Here is a 27,079-nt window from a genome sequence, read left to right on the forward strand (position 1 = left end):
TTACCCTTTTCCCAAACACAAAATCAGTATCAGTAAGACCATACCGACATCCATATTCTCTGAAAGACGAAATTGAGAAGATCGTTAAGGAATTCTTAAATTCAGGGATGGTAAGGCCTAGCACCAATCTCTACTCATCTCTTGTGTTACTTGTGAGGAAGGCGGATGGGACATGGCGGATGTGTGTAGATTATCGAGCCTTAAACAGTGTAACGGTGAGGATAAGTTTCCCAAACCCGTAGTAGAAGAGCTGCTGGATGAGCTTAATAGGTCTAAGTTTTTCTCTAAGCTTGACCTATGCTCGGGCTATCCCCAAATAAGGGTAAAGGCGGAGGATATTTATAGGATGGCCTTTAGAACACATGAGGGACACTACGAGTTCCTTGTGATGCCTTTTGGATTGACTAATGCACCCTCTACTTTTTCAGAGTTTAATGAATGGATTTTTTAAGCCCTATTTGAGAAAATTTCTGCTTGTATTTTTTGATGATATTTTGGTATACAACAGCTCACTGCAGGAGCATATAGTGCACTTAAGAGTGACTCTAGAGGTTTAAAAAAAACACAGCTTATTGACAAAAATGTCCAAGTGTCGAATTGCCACAATGGAAGTAGCTTATTCGGGACATGTTATCTCAACAGATGGGGTTAAAGTATACCCAGATAAACTCAAGGCAGTAGAAGACTAGCCTTTTCCCACCTCACTCAAGTCTCTAAGGGGGTTCCTCGACCTTATGGACTATTATAGAAGATTTATTAAAGGCTATGGCAGCCATGCAGCTCCTTTAACTCAATTATTGAAGAGAGATCTGTTTGTTAGGAATGAGGAGGCAAGCGAGGCATTTCAAGAGTACAAAGGGATAGTGACACGACCCCTAGTACTTATTCTCCTAGATTTCTCACTTCCTTTTATTATAGATTTTTCACTTCCATTAGAGGCTGTGACACTTGTCAAAGTGTCAAGGCTGACCAATCTAAATCTAGTGGGTTGCTGCAGCCCCCTCCAATTCCTTCCCAACCTTGGTTACAAATCACTATGGATTTTACTGATGGGCTACCATTATCATAGGGTTAGAATTGTGTGTGGGTTGTGGTGGACAAACTTATAAAATATTCTCATTTCATTCTCCTAGCTCACCCCTTTACTGCCAAAACAGTGACCACTTTATTCATCAAGAATATCCTAAAACTACATGGCATGCCCTAATCAATTGTCTCTGATAGGGACATCACCTTTACTAGCTTGTTATGGCAAGAGTTATTTAAGCTGCAAGGGGTAGAATTAGCCTTTAGTACTGCTTATCACCCCCAAACAGATGGGCAGTCAGAAACAGTTAATAAAACCCTAGAAAAATTTTTAAGGTGCTTTGCAGGGGATGGACCAAGGGATTGGGCACACTGGGTGCCTCTAGCAGAATTTTGGTACAACACCAATCAACACGCATCCACTTGGGTAACCCCTTTTGAGGCTCTATATGGCTACCCCTTCCTAAACTAATCAATTACATGCCTGGGTTAGCCAAAACAGAAGCTATGGAGTCCAATTTAAGATCTAGAGAACAGATGTTGCAATTATTTAAGCATAATTTGCAAAAAGAACAAGAATGCATGAAGAAATATGTCGATTTGAAAAGGAAAGAACAGATCTTTGAGATAGGTTAATGGGTATACCTCCATTTGCAACCATACCGGTAGACTTCAGTAGCACGCCGCCGCAACCTCAAGTTGTCTCCATGGTTTTATGGGCCATTCCAGATCACCCACTGTGTCGGAGAGGTAGCCGATAAGCTATGGTTACCCCCCAGTTCATCCATTCACCCCATTTTCCACATTTCCCAGTTGAAAAGGTAAGTGGGTCAATAAGTTGTGGCCATTCCAACTCTTCCACCAGTAGATCCGAGAGGGATCATCAAACTAGAGCTTGAGAGAGTGCTGGACATAAGGGTGCGCAAAGTCAAAAATCTTCCTCAAGTGGAGATCTTGGTTCAATGGCATGACATGAGTGAGGATGACGCAATGTGGGAACTATACGCAGAGGTCAAACTCGCCTTCCCTCACCTTGTGGGCAAGGTGATCTAAAGAAGGGGGCTTTGTCACATAACCATCGAAGAGGAGAAGAAAATGGGACATGCGAAATGAAGAAGAAATGAGAAGAGAAGGGTTTGGGAGAAGTCTGAAGGTTGGACCATGGGCCAAGAAGAAATAAAGGGCTTAATGCATTGTTGATAACGTGCATGGGCTAGGTTATGTTTCAGTTGTTTTAGTTGGGTCAGTATAAATGGGCCTGTGAGCCCAGTTAGCTATAGTGTCTTTTATTTTAAAATAAGTGGCAGTCAGTGATTTAAGAGTAGTTTCCTTTCTGGTATGGAGTGGTGCTATATCATTGTAAGTCTTCAGACGGACTGATTATTGAAAAATGCTATGAAGATTCCTTTTATCTTTCTATAATTCTCTCTCTCTACCTATTCACTTTCTGGAGGAGCCTACCCTCAAAGTTCAGGCATTCCCTTTCATCCTACATTTCCTTCCATTGTTCATCACAAATACATTAGAGTGTTTGTTACATGTTAGATGCACATACCCACCTCCTATCTTCAATCTTTCTCCAGAGAAAGCTAACTTTGCCTTTGTTAAAGCTTCCATAGGTGGTGGACTCGCATGGTGTTTTCAAGCCGGAACCCTGGAGGCCCTGATTGGATGCTTTCAAGAAGAAAGGTAATCATCATGGCAATTGGCGGATCGAGCAAACTAAAGAGTTGTTGAGTTTCCACAGCTTTGGATGGCAAAAGGGGATCTTGTTTTGTCAAAATAGGTTGTTTTAGGTGAATGGATGTTGTATTATTAGGAAAATGTTGGATTTGAGAATTGAAGATAGGGACATGGTTTTATTGAAAGTGGAAGAAGCTAATAAGGGTTAAGTTAGCATCCAATCTCTTTGTTGAATGAATAAAAGGGGGTTCCTGTCATGATTTCTTCCAATTTTATGTCCCAATATCTTTATATTTCATGTTGAAGTCCATATTACTCACGAGCAGCATTTAATACTGCATGATTTACATATTACGTCTATCACTCTTCCAATTGCAAAAAGTATTTAGGTTACAAATAGTAAAAAATCTTCATTCATTGGTGATTTGATGGATACGCTTAGGGGTAAAAACCGACAGTGTCGATTTGGTTTTGATCCAAAACCGATGAGCAACCGACAAGTTTCATACATAGTTAAAATCGCCCGAAACCGGCTGGTTAAGGGGGAGAAAATCAGCTTGCTTGGTTTCGACATGACGCCGGTCGATTCGTCGACGTCATGTTGGTGCGCGATGAGAGATAGTATCGAGAGAGTTCATGTCACGACGAGAGAGAGAGAGAGAGATTGGTTGCATTGTCACTATGTGAGCTAGGAGAGAAAGAGAGATGCGCGGCAAAGTCGTAGACGGTGCTGCGTGGGAGAGTAGAGAGTCTGAAAAAAATATGAATCGGGAGAAGAAGGAGGGGGGTATTAAACCCTAAATCCAAACGACGCTGTTTGGTGTATGAAATCAAACGACATTGTTCCATTTTATTTTATTTTTGTAAACAATAAGTCTAAAACGATGCCGTTTCACTTAAGATATATATAATATTTTTATGAAACGGCGTAATTTTACCTAAGATATATCGACCGGTTAGATGGTTTGAATTTAGTTCAAACCGGGATTGAATCGGCCGACGTCGGTTTCATTAATTCTCTACTGTCGGCTGACCAGTTTTCTACTAGTTAGGCCAGTTCTGGACCCCTATGGCCTGTTCGCGTCGATGACGGCCGATTTCATTGGTTTCTATATAGACCTAGATACGCTAGAATAAGGGAACGGCATTATGTCGTGTAGACACAATTAACCTTGTGGTAGTTGGAGTGTTGTTAATGTTAGAATAAAGAGACGACGAGATGGTGCATGATATATACATGGACGGATGGGATTTATGAGGCTGAGGTAAGAGATTTGCATGTGGAATATGTGCGTCCGACCGAGTTGGTTGCTGCTTTATACATGGTGTGACATCTAACGTGGCTTAGCTGTTTTGTTGTGTATATAACTATAAGACCGACGAGAATAGTCTGTTATGGAATTAGTTGTTACTTTGTTAATTGAAGGGAGATTTGTTAAGAATTAAGACTTGCGCAAATGCTCAGTTTGCCCCAGTTAAAAGGAGTTGGTATAGATTTCATGCAAAGTGTTGCCAAGGACGCTAGCTAGCCTCGAATTTAGATGGATCACTGCACATACATTCCAATACATAATCCAAAACCTCCAAAAGAAAGTAATAAATAAAAAAAAAAAAATCAATATACATTCATATCTTTTAGTAGTAGAAAGTTGGCATGGAGGAAATAGCCTCTACATTGCTAAAATGGAAAATTTTGATTTGCAAGAGAAACTTAGGGTGTGGACTCCCGCACGAACTCGCAAATATAATTTTTCTTACCTTAGAACAACACTGAATATTAATTGATGAGCTATACTACTACATACTTGATCACTGAAGTGTGTATATTTTTCCTATCAAGATTCAAGAATAATCTTATTAAAGATATACAATATTATGTGTTTCAAAGGGGCAAATTGTAGTGTTTCGAGCCCCATATCCCAACAAGTATGTAGCGAATTATACATAATGATTTTCGCTCAAGAGAGCAGCACCATTCAGTGATCAGCAAACTGGAAACATGCCAATTAAACCCAGATTTTATGATGGATTCTGGACCAGCTTTGGATGAGTAGCAGCATAGATGGAAGAATTTACATCAGGTTTTAGATGGGACAGAAGATGCTGTACGTCTGGACGTAAATTTTCTGATGCTCTCGCACATAGAGCCAATACCTCTGGTCGAGGTTTGCTGTTAGCTTGCACAGGCCCTCCCTGCCCTTCATAATGGATAACATGATGGCTGTAAAATAACATTGGATAAGCAACATGTAAGAACTTTGAGGCAATAGAAATAACGGAATACCAGCATTGTTCTGCAGGAGGATAAGTTTGAAGCACTAAAAACCTAACACTTACAGGAAGTCTATGAGATCTGCTATTTCTGATGCTTCTACAGGAGTTGATGTCTGTGAATTCCTTCCGAAGACATCAACCAGTATGCTTAAAAGTAAGGAGAGTGTCTGAAAGACATGCCAGAAAAATAAGCATTGGAAATCAAAACATTTTTCGATATACATGACACATTCTGAGAAACCCATTCATAGAAAATGGATCTCATGCTTGGACATCCTTTTCAGAAACAAAGATCAGATTCATACTTCTTTTATGCACTGCCATTGGTAAAGGGAAATGATTAACAGAGAGAATGATTAGCAGGCCTAAACAATATGGAAACGATAAGTTCTGAAACCTAACTCCAATGTGCTTTAACGTTTCTATTTTTTTTTTATTTTTTTATAAAAAACACTATCCAATTGCTCCAATATAATCTCATTTATTCATATTATATCAAAATAATAGCAAATAAAAGAGATGCCGCATTGCTAAGGATGGAATGTTTATGGAACCACAATAAAGGGGAGCCAAAAAGAAAAAATGTACTGTGGAATACAATAAAAGACAGGATGGCCAACGAGACACCCAAGGTGATACACCAATGACAGGCATCCCCAATTTGAACAATACAACAAGAAAACGAATATAAGCAACAGTTCCCCTTAAAATTGACAAGTGGAAGTCAATATAAATTTAGAGAATCTAATTTGCTATTTTGATTTTCTCCTCATCCAAGTCAATCTGAATTAATGTGTTTAGCTTAGTTACTTTGCACAGGTGGTACAAGAGATTGCTGTGCTTTTCCTGAGTCAACACATCATGAATGTAATGGTTCCTGCACCCCCCCAATGCCCCGGCTGCTTACTTGTGTATGGATCCACTAGGTAGTACACCAGAATGTCCTTTCGGAAATAGTTGTTGACAATAGAAATATAGTTTGACGAACCTCACCTCTACCTTGGCGATTTCAATGCAATTAACTGGCCATCAAAATGGGTGGCAATCCATTTTCCTCATCCTCTATGGCTGGCCTTAAAAGAATTTTTTACTAGTTGTTAAAGCTGAGAAATAAAGGGCACGAAAGGTGTATGAAGGAAGGCCTCAATGGTAGGAAATTTCATTCATCATGCAGAGGAGAAATATTTTTCTACCTCTCGAATATAACAGATTACAAGCTATTTAAAGAGCTTTTACATCTCAGTAGAATATTCCAGTTAACAGATTGGTTACAAGAATAATTCTAGAGTATTCTATTTGCCACCTAGGTCTACATCATTCGGTTGTGCAGCCATACGTGCTGGAGGCTTCGAGAATGTCCATTTCCTCATGCTCTGGTTTGATCTCCTTAACAGCCCCGCGCAAATCAAGCGGCACTGGGCAGATAGTGAGGCTTGAGAGAAAGATATTAAACCGAGTTGTGGACAGTGGTTTAGTAAGGATATCTGCAAGCTGATCCTTGCTAGACACAAATGAAATTTGAAGAGCTATGGCAGCCACCCAATCACGAATAAAGTGATAATCAAGTTCAACATGTTTGGTGCGAGAATGCATGACAGGATTAACAGATAGATAAGTTGCACCTAAATTATCATACCATAGAGTAGGTGGCTCAAAAAGAAAAATTCCAAACTCTTTCAACAGTGATTGCAACCATAAAATTTCACAAGCCGTATTTGCAATAACTTTATACTCAGCCTCGGTGGAAGAGTGAGCCCCAAGAAATGAGATGGGATCCAAAGTAAATAAAAAAGCCACCTGTTGACTTGTGGTCATTAGGGCATCCAGCCCAGTCAGCATCAGAGTAGGCAGAGAGAGTGGGAGAGGAGACTGATGAGAAATGAAGGTCAAAGCGTTGAGTGAGACGTAAATAACAAAGGATTTGTTTGACAGTCTGACAGTTTGCCAGTGAGGGACACGAGGACAGTGCATGAACTGATGAATGTCAGGTCGAGTAAAAGCCAGATATTGCAGGCTACCGACGACACTACGATATAACTGAGGGTCTTCAAAGGAAGGTCCATTCAGGGTAGTAAGCTTAATGGAAGAGGACATAGGGGTAGACCCAGGTTTAGACTTATGCATGTTGGTCCGAACAAGTAAATCAAAAATATACTTGGATTGAGACAAGAATAAACTAGATGAATTACAACAGACTTCAATGCCTAAGAAAAAATGTAATGACCCGAGATCCTTAACAGGAAAATAAGCACGAAGTGCATCAATAAAATCTGAATCAATAGAGGCATTAGTTCTAGTAACAATAATATCATCTACGTAAATTAAAACATAAATAAAAATAGAGGCAGAGTGAAGAATGAAAAATGAGGAATCTGATTCGGAACTTTGAAAACCAAGAGTCAACAGTCGATCCCTCAGTTTTTAAAAACCAAGCACTAGGGGCTTGTTTAAGTCCATAAATGGACTTTTCAACTTACAGACATGAGTGGGGAGATCCGGATTGACGAAGCTAGGAGGTTGTTGCATGTAAACAGCCTCTTCGAGATCCCCGTGAAAAAATGCATTTTGTATGTCTAGTTGATGCAGTGGCCAGTGAGAGGAAACAACAAGAGAGAGGAGGAGATGGATTGCGACTAGTTTTACAACCGGACTAAAGGTATCAGTGTAGTCCAAGCCCGCTTGCTGATGAAAACCCTTGGCCACAACCTGTGCTTTGCGGCGTTCAAGGGAGCCATCAGCAAGTCGTTTGGTTTTAAGAACCTATTTTGAACCCAAAATATTGAGATGAGAAGATAATGGTACCAAATCCCAAGTTCGGTTGAGGAGAAGAGCTTGAAACTCGACATCCATGGCAAAGCGCCACTCAGGGTACTTGGATGCCTCGGTGTATGACATGGGTTCTTCTGGAACTGAGGAGGACTGAGAAATTGTGAGAGAGAGAGATGGTTTAGAGGAAGGCCAGGGGATAGTACCATTGGATCGATGTAGAGGAAAGGATTTGTGGGCTTTCAGACGGGTGACCATAGGGTGAGTTAGGAGGGGCCGAGGAGTTATATGGGGCCGTGGTTCATCGGAAAGGAGGGAAGGCATGGAACCGAGTATGGGAGAAGAGGACACTGAGGAAGAAGAAGGGGATTCTTGGGGAGCAGAGATGGGCAAGGATGAAGAATAAAGGGGATCGGGTAGGGTTTGATGGGAGTTTAATGTGAACTCAAGTGTAGATGGGGTGGCAAAGAGGGGCCCGAAGGTTAGTGAGATCAACAAGTGGCCCACGAGAGATTGTACTAGGGGCCGTGTGAGATGAAGTGGACAGATTGGGCTAAGAAGCAAAGGGGAAGTGCAACTCGTCGAATTTGACATCCCTAGAGATATAAACACAACCCGTAGGAATGTGCAAGCAATTATAGCTCTTATGGTCAGGACAATATCCCATAAAAAATGCAGAGTTGAGACCTTAAGTCCATTTTGTGTTTATTAAAGGGGCGTAAATTAGGCCAACAGGCTGAGCCAAAGGTACGGAAAAACTTGTAGTAAGGAGAATGGTGAAATAACTTTTGAAAACGAGAGATGTTATTAAGGAGTGAAGTGGTTAATTAGAAAAACAACTGTTTGAAAAGCTGCAGACCAATATTTGGAAGGAATAGAGGCATGGGCTAAAAGTGAAAGCCCAATCTCAATAACATGGTGATGACTCTGTTCAATGCGTCCATTTTGAGCATGAGAATAAGGACACATGATTCTATGATTAATTCCAAAAGATTTTAAAATGGTGGAGAGAGGACGAAATTCGCCTCCCCAATCTGATTGAACCGAAATAATGTTTGTTGAAAAGCAATTACTAACATAACGTAAAAAGGCAAGAAATACACAGGAGACATCAGATTTAGATTGAAGCAGAAAGAACCAAATGTATTTAGTGAAATCATCTACAATAGCAAGATAGTATCGTCAACCAAGTGTAGACAACACAAGTGCCGGCCCCCAAACATGAAGAAAAATAAGTTCAAATGGTTTATTAGATTGTGAAGGTGAAGGTGGGCGAGGAAGTGCATGTGATTTTGCTTGAGAGCAGGCAGAACAAGAGGATAAGGCTGTGCCGCTAGTCACTGGAAGCTAAAAATGTCAAAGTGTAAGGGAAGCAATTCAAGGGGAAGGATGTCCAAGTCGGGAATGCCAAATTTGAGGAGTGGTATGTTCATCCATACAAGCCTACGGTGAGGTATTTTTGGAAGAGGCCGCAGCATCAGTGGGAAAAACATACAATCCATTTTCAACGGTGCCCTGAAGAACCAACTCCTGGGTATGCAAATCCTTCACAAGAAAAAAGAGGCATGAAATTCGAAGTATACATAATTATCAATACAAAATTGACGGACAAACAACAAATTGCGAGAAATAGAGGGAACATGAAGGAGTTGGCAAAGAAGAAATTTGCCAGATGATGTAGGGAGGTGAGCCGAGGTAGTGTTGTGGATGGGGAGTGTAGAGCCATCACCGATGCTAACGTGGACCTTTGTAGGCTGCAGAGTCTAAGTTGAGATTGGCAAAATCTGTAGTAAAATGGTTAGTAGTTGTAGTATCAGGAAACCATGCATTAGTGGGAATTGAGGGAGAGGGTAGAGATGTCAAATGAGCAGCCAAGGAAGGTGGAGGTGGGGCTTGATACGTTTGGTTGAACCTGTGATAACAAGATAAGGCCGTGTGGCCTGGTTTAAGGTAGACTTGACACAGGCCATGTAATAAGTTTGTTTGAGAAAAAATTTGAGCTGCCAATACCAGCCCCTTGGCAACGGCGAAACCCACGAAATCCTTGGCCTCGAGTTGAAGGTGATGGGGAGAAGGAAGATTTGAGATTTGGTGATGGTGGTATTGGCTGATAGTGAACTATTTGAGATGAGATGCTAGGTTTGATGGGCAAGCCAAGATTCGTGGTTGAGAAGGTAGCTATAAATCTGTTGAGGGGATAAAGGATTTGGTCTGGTGGTGAGGGATGTCACTAGAGAATCATAATCAGTGCCTAATCCAGCTAAGAGGTAAATAGAAAATTCAGAGGATGAAAGAGGCTGGCCGGCGACACTGAGGGAAGCAAAAAGTGTTTTGGCTTTGTGATAGTATTTTGTAATGGTCTCGGATCCTTTTTTGAGGGTAGCTAATTGGTATTGAGTTTGCATGATATGAGCAGAAGATTGGGCAGCAAATAGACTGTGAAGAGTAGACCAAACCTCGTGTGAGGTTGAGCACTCAAGAACTTGGGCAAGAACCTGATCAGAAAGAGAGGAGTTGATGGCCGATATAATGAGTTGGTCTTGAAGGATCCATCTGGTATATGCTGGGTTAGGCTGGCCGTCCAGTGTAGGGGAGGGCATGGGAGTGGTGCCATCGACATGGCCAAACAGTTGATGGCATTTGAGGAAAGGAACAAGCTGTGCTTTCCATAACAAGTAATTGCCAATGGTAAGCTTGATGGTGACAAAATGTGTGACAGAGTTGATGATGGCAGCGGTATTGGGAGGAAGTGGTGGTGAGTTTTTGGTGGGTTTTTTCAGAGGAGTTGCCAAGATCCATTTTTTATTACTGGAAAGGAAACAGACGAGGGTCTTTGGTAGCTCTGGTACCATGTTAAAGCGGAGAAATAAAGGGCACGAAAGGTGTATGAAGGAAGGCCTCAATTGTAGGAAATTTCATTCATCATGCAGAGGAGAAATATTTTTCTACCTCTCGAATATGATAGATCACAAGGTATTTAAAGAGCTTTTAAATCTCAGTAGAATATTCCAGTTAACAGAATTGGTTACAAGAATAATTCTAGAGTATTCTATTGCCACCTAGGTCTACATCATTTGGTTGTGCAGCACCATCCTTGCTGGAGGCTTCGAGAATGTCCATTTCCTCATGCTCTGGTTTGATCTCCTTAACACTAGTAATGTTCTAATGACCTAGGTTTCTCTGGCAACCCTTTACTTGGACAAACAAAAGATTGGGCTCAACAAATATTTGGGAATACCTTGATACGGGCTAAGCAAATGACCACTGGTGTCTCCTTTTTCCTATGGCCACTGTCCTACACCTGCCTCTAATGTGATTGCCTCATACTATCCCCCTTGCTCTCCACGAATGAGGTATTTGCACCCCCCCCCCCCGGCCTCATCTACTTAAATTTGAGGCTGTCAGGACTCAAGATCCTCAGTTTCTATAATTCTGCACCCCACACTGTCAATAGAATCCTCTTTACCAATTGGAGAGGGTTCTATGGCAGGAAATATTAACTGGGCTTTAACCTAATTGATCCCTACACCCACTGTTGGAAAGAGAACCTCATCCATTCCATTTTTATCCTCCAACTGCATCCAGCATCCTTCAAATCTGCCGTCCTAATCCAACAAAAGATTCCTTAAATCTACCTCCCTGACCTCAAAGGCCTCTTCTCATTCAAATCAGTGTACAAATTCACATCTCAGGACCACTTGATGAATCTAACTGGCTATCTAAAAGAAAAAAAAAAAAAATTCCTTGCATGACTCTAGCTCTGTGCATGGAAAATCTTGCTGGTGAGTGTTAAAGTTGTGAGCACCACACACACCACTCTACCATCAAGGAAGATATCCTATTGTGTCCCCTATGTCCCCAGCCCCCGAAACACATGAATACCTCTTTCTACATTGCATATATGTGAAAATAATTGGGAGGCTATTCCTAAGACTCCTCAACTAGCGTAGTTTACACTTTCTTTGATAAGAGAGGTGGGGGTACACACATCAGAATAGGGTCAAAGCTCTTTGCATCCCACTGCAGTTTTTGGTGTATCAAATGATGATTCTCACCCTTCCCTTTTCTCCTTTTCGTAGAACTCACAAGTTTGGGTTGTGGGTTATAAGACTCACTGTCCATGACTTACAACAGAAAAAGGAGTTGAATATTCCCTTACTTTGACCATCCAGCTTCAGTGCTAAGAAATGATGCATCAATCAGTCTTTTAATCCCAAATTTCCCGATCAAATATGAACGATCTGATCCAATATTATTAGGGATGAAATATGGATAATTTTATTTTAAGGGCCGTTAAGGTTTAGTGGATGATTTTGGATGGTATTAGTGGGCCAATATTGATGGAAGCCCAATTGAGATTTATTGGATAATTTTGAATTAGCTATGGGCCCATAAATTATTATGGTGGATTATGGGATTTTATTGGGCTTAATAATTAGGTTAAAGCCCAGTTAATATTTCTAGACCACGTAGACCCTATTTAATTGGTATTAGACCGAAGAATTAATTTAAAAGTCCAAAAATATTTATTGGATGAGTTGGGCATAGTTTGGACTCAAAACCAGGCTTGTTGGAATTTATTGAATGCTTGGCCATGAAATGGACCCAAACCCATGAGAACCAAGGCCCGGTTTGTTTATAAACTCTAAGCCCATGAACGTCTTCATCTGCAAATACACTAGGGTTCACGACAACAGTATATATATTATATACGTAAGTATATACATTCACGCACAGTCCGACCCCCTCATCCACGTAGAGAAATTCCAGGTGCTGCTAGGGTTGCCGTCAACCCACCTTTCTGCCAAGTCTCATGTTGCTGCCGTCTCCACCAAAGCCCACACCCAGCCCCGTCGCACTCCTCACAGCAACAACCATTAGCCTCCTTTGTCCTAGCCGCAGCACCTTGCCTGGTTCACCACACGCCAGCCTCAGTTTGGAGGAGAACTAGTCCAAGACCCACTGCTACAGCAACTGCAAGCCCCTCCATACTGCTTCGAACCTGCATCACCCAGCCCATAGATATCTGTGCCGTCCATAACCGCCAATCGCTGCGGAAATCAGCCCCACGCAGTACCGTAAACAGCCAACGAAAGGCCCCTGTTTTAGCCACCCAAAAACGGAGCACCTAAAATCAGCCACTGTACTTGCACTGCCGACGATGGAAGCTCCACCACAAACTGCCTGGCCGGCAGTCGGATGCAACCCAACGCACAGCACTACCGAGATTCATCCGTTTTCTGCTGTGCTCATTGCACCAGTGTTGAAGACCATGTAACACAGGCTACTCCACCATTGGACCACCCTAACAGCCCTCGGTTTATCTATCTCTCTCTCTCTCTCTCTCTCTCTCTCATTTTAGTGTTTTTTGTCACTCTCCCAACCACCTTTATGCTGGAGGTCACCCACTTAGCCATATCACGTTCACCCTCCACTGAACCGTAAGCTCTCTACCTCTCTATCCCTTTGTTTGAGAAGCATTGTTAATTTGCACAACAACGCTACAGTTTGCGTGGGGGAAAGTTCATGGGCTATATCTTAAGGTTTTGAGATGATTAACATACATTAGAGGTTGCTATGCTTTAGGATGAGCGTTATGGTACTCGGGTGTTAATGACGATGTCATGGAGAAATTATTTATGGTGACATGTTTGATGATGAAAATCAAGAGATCAAATGCTTGGGCTTGATAATATTTTTAGAGGTTAATCACGTGATTATTTGGAGAAATTATGTGTTAATCAAATTATTTGGGAAGTGACAATGCTTTAGGGTTATGATGATTTTAGGCTTTAAGAAAACATAGGCCCTTTTAATGTATTTAGGGTTTTAATTATGAATTACATGTTTAATTAGAAATTTACGTAAGTTACTTGCCTATTTTATAGCTAAACAACTTTGCCCTTGAAATATTGGATTGACGCTACGAGGTAAGTAGCATGATCATACCCTTACACTGTTACACGTATGTACGATAAACAACACGTCTTTTATAAAAATATTATGCATGTACACCCTCCATTGAAAGCCCCTTTTTACATAGAGTAATGTTATACACCACATTCTCATCTTATTTTGATCATACTAAGTAGTATATGGCTCATTCATCACCATTAGATGATAAAGAAGCATGCAATAAATGATCATTTAATAGTGATAAATGTGCCAAATCTTACTCAATAGGACGAAAGTGTGATGGTAGTATGGTGTATAGAATTTTCCTTTTACATACCCAAGTCATGAAGGAAATGGTTTTCGACTGCTATGATAAATTTATAAATGCCATGATTCTGTGCATAGGTTTCATGTTAGTTGCATGACAAATGTATCAAGATATTTTATGAAAAACCATGATTTTATGTGAAGAGTTATGAATCAAAATAATTATGGAAACCCATGTTTTTATGTGAAAAGCTATGCATCAAAATATTTATGAAAAGTCATGGTTTTATGTGAAGAGCTATGCATCAAAATATTTATGAAAGGTTATGATTTTATGTGAGGAAACATGTATCACAACATATGAAAGATTACGATTTCATTTGAAATCTATGATATGATAAAGCAAGATATGACAAGAAAGTATGCATGTATGATTATGGAGTATGACTGTTAAGATACATAATGGCCTATGTTATGATATGAAAACGGTATCATATGTTTAAGGGGCATATTGCGTTATCTGGATGTGCATGCTGGTAATGCACCCAATGTTGTCTCCTTATGTATGGATTCCCAAACCCGCGGCCACGGGCGGAATTGAAATCTTTTAAGATTCGCTAACCCAAACTCACGGAGGTCAATAGTGGGTACCGGCCTATGTCAAGTGAAAGACAAGGCATTTCATGCACAGATCAGGTTCATGTTCATATTACTTACGTATGTAACTATGAGTATGCATGTTTTCCAGGAGGAAAATATTAGAGCTACTACCCTCCTACTACTCATTTACTACTTTTTTTGTATTTGATTTTTTTTTTTTTTTTATTTTACTTAATGGTTAAGGAAGTGACTATTAGTAAAATTATATATATTTTTTAATTTTTTCTTAATTATTAAGGATGTTAAAAAAATATTTAAAAGAAAATGATAACAAAACAAATACACTATAAGTAGTAAATGGGTAGTAAAAGGGTAGTAACTCTATCACTACCCTTTCCAGGAACCCTTTTGTTTATATTATGTTTATTGTATGGTGTGTATATTGAGTATTCGACTCATTTTTGTATGTTTTAACCACCCTAGGCAAAGATCTTTACAAGGATGGAGCTACAAGATAGGACTTGGCCCAGGGAAGTAAGGCAGAAGCCTAGATATTTTATGACATGCTCGATTTTATGATTTTCAGTTTAACAAGTTATTTCGTTAAGCCCATGAGGCTTGATTGATTTTAATAAGTGATTCCATAGACTCTTGTATGTTTTCAGTATTTTAATAAAGAATGTCTTTATTTTTTATGAAATCTTTTGTACCTGGCGCTTCATTAAGAAAATTTTTATAGTCAAAGTTAGTTGCACACCAGTTCCCCTAGATTTTCTAAAAGTGACGTTATTCTTAACCCTAGGGGGATGGGGTGTTACAAAATATTTCTTAGAATATATTTTCCTGAAATCAACAATTCCAACCCATTTGTGTAAATGGTATGCAGACGTCCTATATGAACAAGGTGTTAAACTCAAAAGTTTTCTATCTTTCAGTTATACTAATCTCACATGATGTCCTTGGATATTGTTTAAATCTTCAAAGGCTTTTCAATGATACACTTTCCTTCAACCTCTGGAGCTTCAGACTTTAAAAAGGTCACCAATTACAGTTACTATAGGCCCTCAATGCATTAAAGCATTTTCACACATGCTATATCCATAATGATACCTAGGAAGATGGAATCAAATCAAATTTAGTATGTAGAGCGTCTCTTTCCTGATTGGTATGACAAATTGCTATTGATTTCAAAACTGTAACATTCATTCAATAATAGGACAATCTTTCACTGGCAAAGATCTATATACATCACCACAGGTTCTAAACTCTCTGTGGTTAAGAAAACATAACGTTTTCATCCTTCATTGCTTCCTTGTCCAGATGCATTTCCCTGCCCTAATGGGGTAAAAGGTTTTATAACACTAAAAGGGTGCACTTGGAAAAAGAAAGTGGGGCAGATAAATGATATACCGGAAGTAGGGAAAAGCAGGAGAAGACAAGAGAGGATGTTGAATTCAGGGAAGAATTCAGAAAGGAGTATCACTAGGATTTATTTTAACTCGAAATCAATGCATTTTGAGCTTGGCTTTTGAATTGGGTTTTGAGCGGAGTATCATGGGTAAGGTGCACATTACTCTATAATATTGCTGCGCTCATCCTCCCTTGAGGAGGGGTTGAACACAAAACTCATAACTCGATCTCTACAACAAAGGATCATCGCTTCTCCCTACTCTACGGTAAGTTAGAGATTCAATAGAGGCCGGGAGAAACCTTCCTGTGAACACACTCAGGCTTCCCCTACAGTGGAAACACCACTTCAAGGTCCCCCAAGTGTCCGCCAAGCGGGCCGGCGAAGCCCCATTTTCCGTCTTCCCCTGATGGAGGCAGGGAGGAGAGGCAAAAGAGAGATTTCTGTAGGGAGAGCGACAATCCTTTGTTTCAGAATGTGTATTAAACTAAAACAATCATGAAAACCACCGTCCCCCAAAAGGACTAACCCTCAAAGTGCAAATTCACTGCTCAAGCAGCTTATACAACGAAATGAGTTCTACAGATTAGTGAAAAGGGTCTTTCTTCTACATTACATAGGAAACCTCAAACGTTTTAGTAAGAATTATATGCTTCATCAATATAAGGCCCTTAAAGTTCTATTGGTGTGTAGTAAAGTATTGAGGTTTTAGTTAGAAATTTGGAGTGGATGCTGGCAGGATGGAACTTTCAAGCAGAGGCAGATACCTTCTTTTTTTTTTGGGGGGTGGATGCTGGCAGGATGGAAATTTAGTGTGTATATATAGAATTATCATAATGTATAATGTGCTTTGCATAATATTATAAACATAAATCAAACAAAAAATATCCATCAACATTTCAATCTAGGAATATGTAGTACATGTTTATTGTAGCAAAAAGATTACAAATTAGGGATAATAATACATTTATTGTAAATGTTTTTATTTTATCGGTAAAATACCATTTGTTGTAAATGTATAAAAAGAACAAAGGGGAAAATTCATATTTTAAAGAAATCTTGGGAGGATAATGGGGATTGTTTTTTCAAGGGACATGTATAATTATTTTTATACATTTATTAAAAAATTAAGGAGACAAATGAATTTCAAAATTTTTGTTTGGACCAGGGCCACCCCATTTAAATCTGCAACTGGCTTCTAGATCCCTGGATATTCAAATCCATCCTAGTGGCTCTGATTTTTAGTTTTAACAACTCAAAATAAATGGTGCAAGAATTTGGTATAGTTTTGTAACGACTTAGAGAAGGCACTAGTGACATCTGTGCTATATCCCAAACAGACTAGCAATTTAAAGCTTCCCTATAATCACTTTATAAAGCCCAGTTTCAGCTAATATGTAGCCAATGTGGGACTTAGTAGTTTGTACTCATGAATACCTTTATAACCAACAAATTCTACGTGGATCATTCATATTCTCAATGTTTTTTTGATTGGCACCGGGTGTCCGAGAACAACATCCCGACTAATCCCAGTGGTGCATAGGCCCTCGGCAAGGAGTTTCCCGCAAGTGCATCTTGGGTAATTCAAGGGGAAAATCTTTCAGCCCAATGGCCCTAGAGATTGTTTGCACCTAAGGAGATTTGAACCTTAGACCCAGGGGGAGCATACTCCCAAGCCCAATGCCATTACCACTTGAGCCAACCCCGAGGGGTTATTCATATTCTCAATGTGGGACAAGGTGTTACAAACTCCCTTAAATTCCTGACGTCCTCATTAGGGCCATGTCATACAATACTCTAGTATCACATGCTTGGCCTTACAACCTAGCTTTGATACCATATATAACAACTTGCAGGAAGCGCTAGTCAGATCTGTGCTATAACCCCAAAATCACTAGAACTGTGTTGTGTTGTGGAGGAGAGCTGTGGCATGAGAAAAAAATCACTAATGGTGTGTTGTTACATTGGTTGATGTTTTCTTTGGTAGTATATGGTGTGTACAGGGGCCCAATGATCTTGGTTGGGTTGTTGGGGATTGCAGTGGTGAAGAATTGGTGGTGTTATGAGTTTTCTGGTGAATTTTATGGTGTTTACCGGTGTCTCTTGTGGTCTCCAGCTATCATAGTGGTTTTTGGGCAGTTCCCGTGGCCTCTGGAGACTGTAGATGTGGTTTCTAGCAACCTCCAGTGTTTTCTTTCCTGTTCGGATCATCCCAAGACATATTTGGTTCAAACTGATATCCATCGGAGCAACCCACAAGTAGTGACTCATACTACCGGGTTCGTGTTGTTTCAGCTCATTTTCGGCCGGTTGTCTTCTGATTTGGTTGATTCCATTGATTTTTTCTGAACTAATAGATATTTATTGATAGGCATAAAAGCACAACTCAAGTACACAAAGAGTATATTAGAGAAAAACCTATCTAGAAGGTGAAAAAAATACTAAACATGCATGCAGATTCAGTACATGAAAGTTTACAGATACAGTCCAAAGGAAAAGGGTGTCGATAAAGAAAGTTTTTAGCTCCTTCGTCTCCACTCACGATCCTCGAAGGTTCTATTGTTTCTCTCATTCCAAATACAATGACATAGACAAATGTGGACCATCTTCCATATTGTTGCAATCTGCAGGCTGCTACCAAGGCTCCTAGCCTTCTTCCAGAAAAAAGAGCTCCGCAATAATTCTAGGCATTACCAAAGCCATTCCCACACGCCTGAAGAAATCATTCCACAATGTGCTTGCAATCATAATGAAGATGAAGACGATCAATGGACTCCCCACTTCTCTTGCACATACAACACCAATCTATTACGAATTTCCCCAAGGGTAGCTGTCAAAGCATAAACAGCTTCTCTGGATGGTGTGGTGTTGATTTTCTTGTTTTTTGTAAGTACATGTTGGAAAGTTTCCAAAATCTGCCTAGTCAACTCTGCTGTATTCTAGGAGATATTGGGTGTAAATGTGTGAATATTCTAGGAGATTTAGTTTCCTTAGAAGTTAGTATTTAATTTATTCTTTCCTACTTTATTCTTTCATTTTTTCTCTTCAGCTGTGATCTATATATACTGCCTTGTACCTATATTTCGAATTTCAATGAGAATAATTCCTACAAATTACTCTCTCATTCTAGATGGTATCAGAGCAAGATTCCTTTTCTGATTCATCTAAAAACCCTATTCCCTCTGGCGGCTCAAATCAGCCCCTAATATCTTGGTTTTTCTTCCTTCTTCTTCTTTGCCTTTCTTTTCTGTTGCTGTCAAGCCTTTTACAAATAGTTGATACTTCAAACGAGGCCAAATCCAAAAGCAAACCAGAACCAAAACCTACCCATTCTGAACCCTACTGTCCAAATCACAAACATACGACTGAATGAGGCAAACTTCCTACGCTGGTCACAATCAGTCAGGATGTATATTCGAGGGAGAGGGAAGATAGGGTACTTGACTGGTGAAACCAAGGAGCCCGAGAAAACAGACCCATCCTATGTTATATGGGATGCAGAAAATTCCATGGTGATGGCATGGCTTGTGAATGCTATGGATGAAGAAATTAGTGCCAACTACATGTGCTATTCGACTACAAAGGAGCTCTGGGACAATGTTAATAAGATGTATTCTGACCTTGGAAATTACTCTCAGATATATGAATTGCAGCAGAAAATCAGCAATACTCACCAAGGAGAAGGCAGTGTGACCAGGTATTTCAATGTTCTTAAGGGACTTTGGCAGGATTTAGCTTCTTTAATGATTATGAACGGAAAAATTCTGATGATTGCAATCATAATAAGAAGATGGTAGAGAATGCCAGAATTTTTAAATTCTTGGCTGGACTTAATGATGAATTTGATGAAGTTAGGGGAAGGATTCTAGGGAGACAGCCATTACCTCCACTTGGAGAGGTATTTTCTAAGGTGCGAAGAGAAGATTGTCGTCGGAATGTCATGATGAAAAAAAAGGAGGATGAAACTGAGGAGAACTCTGCTTTAGTTGTTGCCAATCCTGCTCCTTATTGTGCTACTAGCACAGATTTGTCCACTGCCAATATTTCTGCACAGCGGTCCTATTCTAACCAAAGGAGGTTTGAAGATAAGCCTCGGGTATGGTGTGATTATTGCAATAAACCACGCCACACTAGAGAGACTTGCTGGAAACTCCATGGAAAGCCTGCAAACTGGAAGAGCAGCAAATCTGGAACCTCTGGCAGCAACTATATAGCCCCTAGAGTCAATGAAGCAAAGGCTAATTTCCTAAGTGCTGAGCATGTGGATCATCTTCTTCAATTGCTGAAATCCACTCCTACATCCGGTCCTCCTATTGGTTCCTTGGCCCAAACAGGTGATACCCCTAGTACCTACTCTTGTGGCTTAACTCTTGCACCATGGATTATTGATTCTGGTGCATCCGACTATATGACTAGTACTTCACAATTTTTTCAATCTTATTACCCTTGTCCTGGTAATAAAAAAGTCAGAATTGCAGATGGAAGTTTCTCATCCATTGCAGGAACAGGTTCTGTCCAAATCTCTGACAAAATTGAACTAAAATCTGTCCTTCATGTTCCTAAACTTGCTTGCAATTTGCTGTCTGTTAGTAAACTCAAGGGATTCTAACTGCAGTGTCATATTCTTTGATTCCCATTGTGAATTTCAGGACCAACTCTCGGGGAGGATGATTGGCAGTGCTAGAATGATTGATGGACTCTATTATTTTGATGAGACCCTATTCAACATTAAACAAGCTCAAGGTTTGAGTAATAGTAGTACTAGTTCAATGCCTGTACTAGAACAAATAATGCTTTGGCACCTTAGACTTGGACATCCTAATTTTCTCTATCTAAAACATTTGTTTCCCAGCTTATTTAAAATTGTTGATTGCAACTCTCTTCATTGTGATACTTGTCATTTATCTAAGAGCCATCGGAACACTTATCAATCAGAAGGTTATTGTGCTTCAAAACCTTTTTATTTAATTCATAGTGATGTTTGGGGTCCCTCCGAAATCACTACTGCATCTGGAAAAAAATGGTTTGTGACATTTATTGACAATCATACACGGTTGTGTTGGGTGTATTTGATGAGTGATAAATCTGAAGTTGAAAAATTATTCAAGGATTTTTATCATATGGTTGAAAATCAGTTCCAAACACAAATCAGTATTCTTAGAAGTGATAATGGTACTGAATACTTTAACAAAAGCTTAGGAACTTTTTTGTCAGCAAAAGGTGTTCAACATCAATCTACTTGTCGTGACACCCCACAACAAAATGATATTGCGGAGAGGAAAAATCGTCACTTATTAGAGGTTGCACGTGCCCTCATGTTTTCTATGCATGTTCCTAAATATTTATGGGGTGATGCTATTTTGACTGCCTGTTATCTCATTAATAGGATGCCTACTCGAGTTTTAAAATACATCACTCCTTTAGCCTGCCTAAAGGACCTTTACCCTACTTGTCGAGTAACATCAGATTTACAACTAAAAGTTTTTGGGTGCACTGTTTTTGTTCATATACCAACCCATCTTCGGTCCAAACTTGACCCTAGGGCAGAAAAATGTGTTTTCCTCGGATATGCTCCTAATAAGAGAGGGTACAAATGTTTTAACCCTATTACAAAGAAAACTCACATCAGTATGGATGTCTTTTTCCTTGAAAAACAGCCTTACTTTAGCCATAACTATCTTCGGGGGGAGAAAGAGAAAAGTGAATATGAGTTCTGGCAAACTTCTAATCTTTTTCCTAATGTTTTCATTGACATTGACATGAATATCCATACTCCTTTAAAAGGTCAGGAAATAGAAAATTTATCTAGTGAAAATAATGGAATTCCTAGTCTACCTGTACAAGGCATAAGTGATTCATAACCAGGGGGAGAAATACTACCAGATATTACCTCATCTGAACTTCGTGTTTATACTAGAAGAAGAGATCATCAAAATAATAGAAATCCTTCTTCCAATCCGGAGAAAAGCCAATCATCATCACCTTTACAAGTTAGTCCTTCCAATACACCAGGTAACTCTTCCACTCCTGCTCCTTTTAAAGACAATTCTGCTGATCTAGACTTACCTATAGCCCTTAGGAAAGGAGTTAGAACCTACACCACACATCCTATTGCCAAACATCTATACTATCATAGACTTTCTGATACTCATAAGGCCTTTACATCCAATATTTCTCACTTGTTTATTCCAAAAACCATTCAGGAAGCCTTGGATCACCCGGAATGGAGATTGGATGTTAAAGAAGAGATGAATGCACTAATTGCTAATGGCACTTGGGAAATTGGTGATCTACCAAAGGGGAAGAAGACTGTGGGCTGTTAAATGGGTATTTACAGTCAAATTCAAGGCTGATGGTAGTATAGAGAGATATAAAGCAAGACTTGTGGCAAAGGGGTTCACTCAAACATATGGAATTGACTACCAGGAAACTTTTGCTCCTATAGCCAAGATGAACTCAATCCATGTGTTACTATCCCTAGTAGTCCATTCAAACTGGCCCTTATATCAATTAGATGTGAAGAATGCCTTCTTAAATGGAGACCTAGAGGAGGAAGTTTTTATGGATCTACCACCAGGATTTGAAGGCAAAGAAGGCAAGGGGAAGGTGTGCAGATTGAGGAAGTCTTTATACGGACTTCCATAAAAACCCCATTGTGCTTTTCCGACTAGTTTTCAACCGGTTATAGAATTTTATGTTTGGTTCAGTGCACTATTTTGCTCATGTGTTTGTATCTGTCTCTTTGTATCTTGGGCTGAAAGTTGTCCCAGCATGAGGGGAGTATTAAAGCATGCTTTTTTATTTTTCATTTTTGATGCTTTTCGTTTGCTTGTTTCTTCCAACCTGGGCTTATATGATATTTATGCTACAGCTTGAGGGGAAGTGTTATGAAGAATATTTCTAGTAAGGAAAGTATATGGGGGGATCTTTTGTAATAAATATTAGGTCAACTATGATCCCTATATACTAGAACGTTGACAAGAAGGAAGCATAACCTTCTTCCTCACCTTTTCTATGTGAACCCTATTCTTTACAAAGTACATGCTGTTTTCCAAGAAAGCCTTTAAATAAACAGTAGCAACAAATTACTCACTGTACCTTATTGAAGAGACTATGAGCATTGGCAAGTCTTGGGAGCAATGGGCCCATTATACGAAATGCTATTCTCAACATTGCGACTGATGTCACTGGTCTGAGATGCTTAATGATGACATGGGTCCCTTCTAGCCATTCCTGTGGGAGGTTAGTGAAAAAAGAATGCAGAAGGGCAACCGTATTACCTGTAAAAGAATAACATGATCACACTTCCCAGTCTGAAATGCATAATGTAGAAGATCATGCATGTAATTCCAAATAATAAAAGCAGAGAGGTTCGAATTGCAAAAATTGACTTGAGTAGAAAAACAACATGGTTATGAATTACCTACATTACCACCAAGTTTAGCTTTCTAAATAGCTTACATTTATCTATATATTTTCTTACATAATATTATTAAAGCTTTCTTTAAATGAACATGAAGGACCATTCAACAAAAGAAAAAAATTCCGCCGAGAAAGAAAGTAATTCCTTTCTTTGAGAATTGTAAAATTCCTTCAGTTTCCTACCATTAATGATTGATGAGTAGCTTACACTAGAGCAAACTGGTAATGCCTCTACTGAACCTAGGATTTACATTTTGACATTGATGAATGGGTGGTGAAAGTCTTGCACGGTCTCTAGGATTCCTTGTCATAAAAAATGAACGGGCAATAAAAGTGAGGTAAGCAAAAAATAGCTAGTGGCAACTAGAAAGAGTGTAAAGAACAATATCTTGCCACAAATATTTGTAACCATGGCTCAAATACTGGAATTGGACTTGAATTCAGAAATTCCAGTTCTAAGGCTCAATTCAACCCAATCAGATGGTACAAACAAAACACATAAAGGTTGATCATCATTAATCAGCAAAAGCCCTGAAATGGCTGAAGATTACTCTCTTTGCATAAATTGAAAGAAGCTCTAGAAGACTAGAATCATGCAAGTAAAAGAATCTTTAGCAACGTTAAGAATTGTTCGGAACCCAGTCTCCAAATTACAGGACAGAACATACTAAGAGAAATTGCTGCACATAGATTAAAACACGCAATTACTTCAGGTTTACTTCCCAAGCAAGTAAGAATACCGGGGTGACTGAATGGATATTTCTCCTTGGAGGACCCTGCTGTGGTAGGCAAACATCAGGTGGAACTAATGCAACTGAGCAGGCCCCACACTCTGCTATCTTTCACTTGAAACATTCAAGTTGAAATTCTGGATATAAAAACAACTAAACAAGTTGAAAAATTTAAAGGTTTTTCCAACTACAATTATAGTTTTTCTAAAAAGGATTTTTGTTTAACATATCACAATGAAGACAATTCCTTTTTGGAGGTGATAATCGAGGATGAGTGCAGAATTGTACTTGAAATCCCACGTATATCTAGCACAGCATATAAAGTAAAATGGCTGTACTAATTGCTCTTAAGGATTGCAACTTTACAATTGACAGGATACTTATCCTATCGAAAGCCTCCAGTTAATCACTAGTTATTTACATCACAAATTATTTAATGTCAGCAATCACCTGGGATTGACCAAATTACCCGATAACAAAGCTATAAGGGCCAAATGCAAAATCGTTTACAAAAACTAAGACTTGGAGCATTTTGAATATTGGAAATAATGTGAGATTTCATTTTCCAATGACCAATAAAAATAAATGAAATTCAAACGAAAAAATCACAAAAGCTCATGCAAACAAACATATGTTGCTTATCAGTAAATAGCAATTATACAATCATATACTAAGCATACCAATAGCTGTTGAGGTATTGTCTTGAGCAGCCCATGTTGGATCCAACAAAGCATAGCCAACAGCAGAGTCTAGTTCCCCCAGTGACCTCTTCCCATCCGTGAGCCACCAACTCTCTTTTATTATACGTGATGCCTCCGCATAAAGTTGCAAGTGAAATTCAGGGGGGAGCTGAGCAAGTAGGAGACCACAAGCTTGTATCAGTAAGCAAGACAGTTGTTGGCAAGTATAACCACTTCGAGAAACAATATTCGAGGTATTAATTCCTGAAACTAAAGGAGTTGATCTGCCTGCACTCAAGGAATCTGTGCTTCCCCCTGAAGGGGATGTAGGCAATACTGAAGCTTGCCCAACACCATTTGGAGCTCCATGTAGACCATTGCTGGATTGAATTAGGGTTGGCTGTATATTGACGACTATCTGGACCAGCGAAGACACAATCTGAGATGCAGACACAGGGAGAGAGAGTAATTCTATAACAGCAGTTTCAAGAACAAGCTGAGTATAGGTGCCAGGATCCTGAATTTGATAGAATGACTTTTGGCCCTCAGAAGCATTTGCCAGCCCAGACTGAGAAGTTGCTGCAGTCTTATTATATGGAGTACGCCCTGAGGGATCACACATTGATCCAAATCTGGAGTTGTTATGTAGTGGAGGTATAACATTATTCACAAGTCCCAATAAGAGAGTAGTGAAATAGTCCATAGGTGGGCACATGACAGGATTTGATGAACTAATGAGCTGCGGGAAAGACTCTGAATAAGGTATCTGAAACAACAATGGAGGTCAATAAGATGGTGGCGGACTTAAATTTTGAAGGACCTAAATGAAATAGAAAGAATATCATTACCTTGCTGAGATCAAGTACATTCAATATCCCGACTATGAGCTTCCCAGGAAGATGACCATAGAAATATGCAAGTATGTCACGAACAAATGTAAATCTTAGGGGGTGGAAAGCAAGAAACGAGGAATACATGGCTAGAATTCTTTCAGCTGGATCCGTGGCATCATTCTCAATAAGTCTATAAACAATTAAGGGCACAACTGGAAGTAAACGTGCTGCAACATCATCAAAGAATGTGGGATACCTGTGAAGCTTATTTGAAAAAATGTCGGTGAATATGCAATCATCAAGACAGATAAAAATGTAGAAAAATTATAAATAAACAATGTACCGTAAGACGCATTTAAAATAATACCATCACAGCCTAGTATAAATTAAACACCATGAAAAAATGATACAAATAGCTAAAGTATCATGGAAAGTGGAAGAAGACAAGTTTAAAGAGTCATGCACAGTACATGTTTCATGTTTGTGTTTTATAAGCATGAGTACGAATGTTTTTCAAGGAAAACATATGTTCATATTATGTTTACTGTATGATGTGTTATTACTTAGTATTCGACTCGTTTTTTTGTTTTAAATGTTTCAACCTTCCTAGATCATGATTTATACGAGGTTTGAGCTATAGGACAGCAGTTGGCCAGGGTGACAAGGCAGAGGCCTAGCTATTTATGTTTTAATTATTTTTTTTAAAGTTATTTTATTAGCACAAGACTTTGAAGAATTTTATCAAGTATTCCACTGACTCTCTTTTAATTTTTCAATATTTGATAAATTTTGTTTTGTTTTATTTCAAAGTATAGAATCTTTTATACTTGGCTCTTGTAGTCGACCGAGAGAGAGAATGAATTCGTATTTTCATTTACATTCAACATCCTATACATACTACATACAAATGACCATTGTATACTCATGAACTATACTAATTACAACCATGTCCTCTAACACTCCCCCTCAAGCTGGGGCATATATATCATATAAACCTAGCTTGGAACAAATAAACTTTAACCGACTACAACACAATGGTTTGGTAAACATATCTGCAAGTTGATCAGCAGACTTCACAAAGGGTGTAGAAATGTCACCACTTAGTATCTTATCCCGAATGAAGTGACAATCAATCTCAATGTGTTTAGTCCTCTCATGGAATACAGGATTAGATGCAATATGCACTGCAGCTTGGTTATCACAAAATAACTGAAGAGGGACAGGAGCTGGAAACCCAATCTCTTGAAGAAAGTGTTGCAACCATGTTAGCTCACTAGTAGTGTGAGCCATTGCTCTGTATTCGGCTTCTGCACTAGACCGAGCTACTACTGTTTGCTTCTTACTCTTCCATGTAACCAAGTTACCTCCTACAAAGGTACAATATCCAGTAGTCGATCTTCTATCTGAAGGAGATCCAGCCCAATCAGCATCTGAAAAAGCTTCAATTCTAAGGTGTCCATTTGGTCTATACAATAGTCCAAGGCCAGGAGCTCG

At 39.4% G+C, this 27,079-nt stretch overlaps 1 protein-coding gene across 1 annotated transcript in view; it reads right to left on the reverse strand.

Annotated features, from left to right (window-relative positions):
• Positions 1–4,442: 4,442 nt before the first annotated feature.
• LOC109003970 (mediator of RNA polymerase II transcription subunit 23) overlaps positions 4,443–27,079 on the reverse strand; it is a 95,922-nt gene continuing 73,285 nt past the window's right edge. Inside the window, exons 17-21 of the mRNA XM_018982315.2 lie at positions 25,601–25,841; positions 24,753–25,518; positions 23,018–23,199; positions 5,047–5,150; positions 4,443–4,930 (exon numbers count right to left, since the gene is read on the reverse strand). Of these exons, the coding sequence (XP_018837860.2) occupies positions 4,729–4,930; positions 5,047–5,150; positions 23,018–23,199; positions 24,753–25,518; positions 25,601–25,841 (1,495 nt within the window). The 3' untranslated portion in view covers positions 4,443–4,728. The remainder of the gene's footprint in view (positions 4,931–5,046; positions 5,151–23,017; positions 23,200–24,752; positions 25,519–25,600; positions 25,842–27,079) is intronic.

This window comes from Juglans regia, chromosome 13 (genome assembly GCF_001411555.2).
Source record: "Juglans regia cultivar Chandler chromosome 13, Walnut 2.0, whole genome shotgun sequence".
Classification (NCBI taxonomy): Eukaryota; Viridiplantae; Streptophyta; class Magnoliopsida; order Fagales; family Juglandaceae; genus Juglans; species Juglans regia.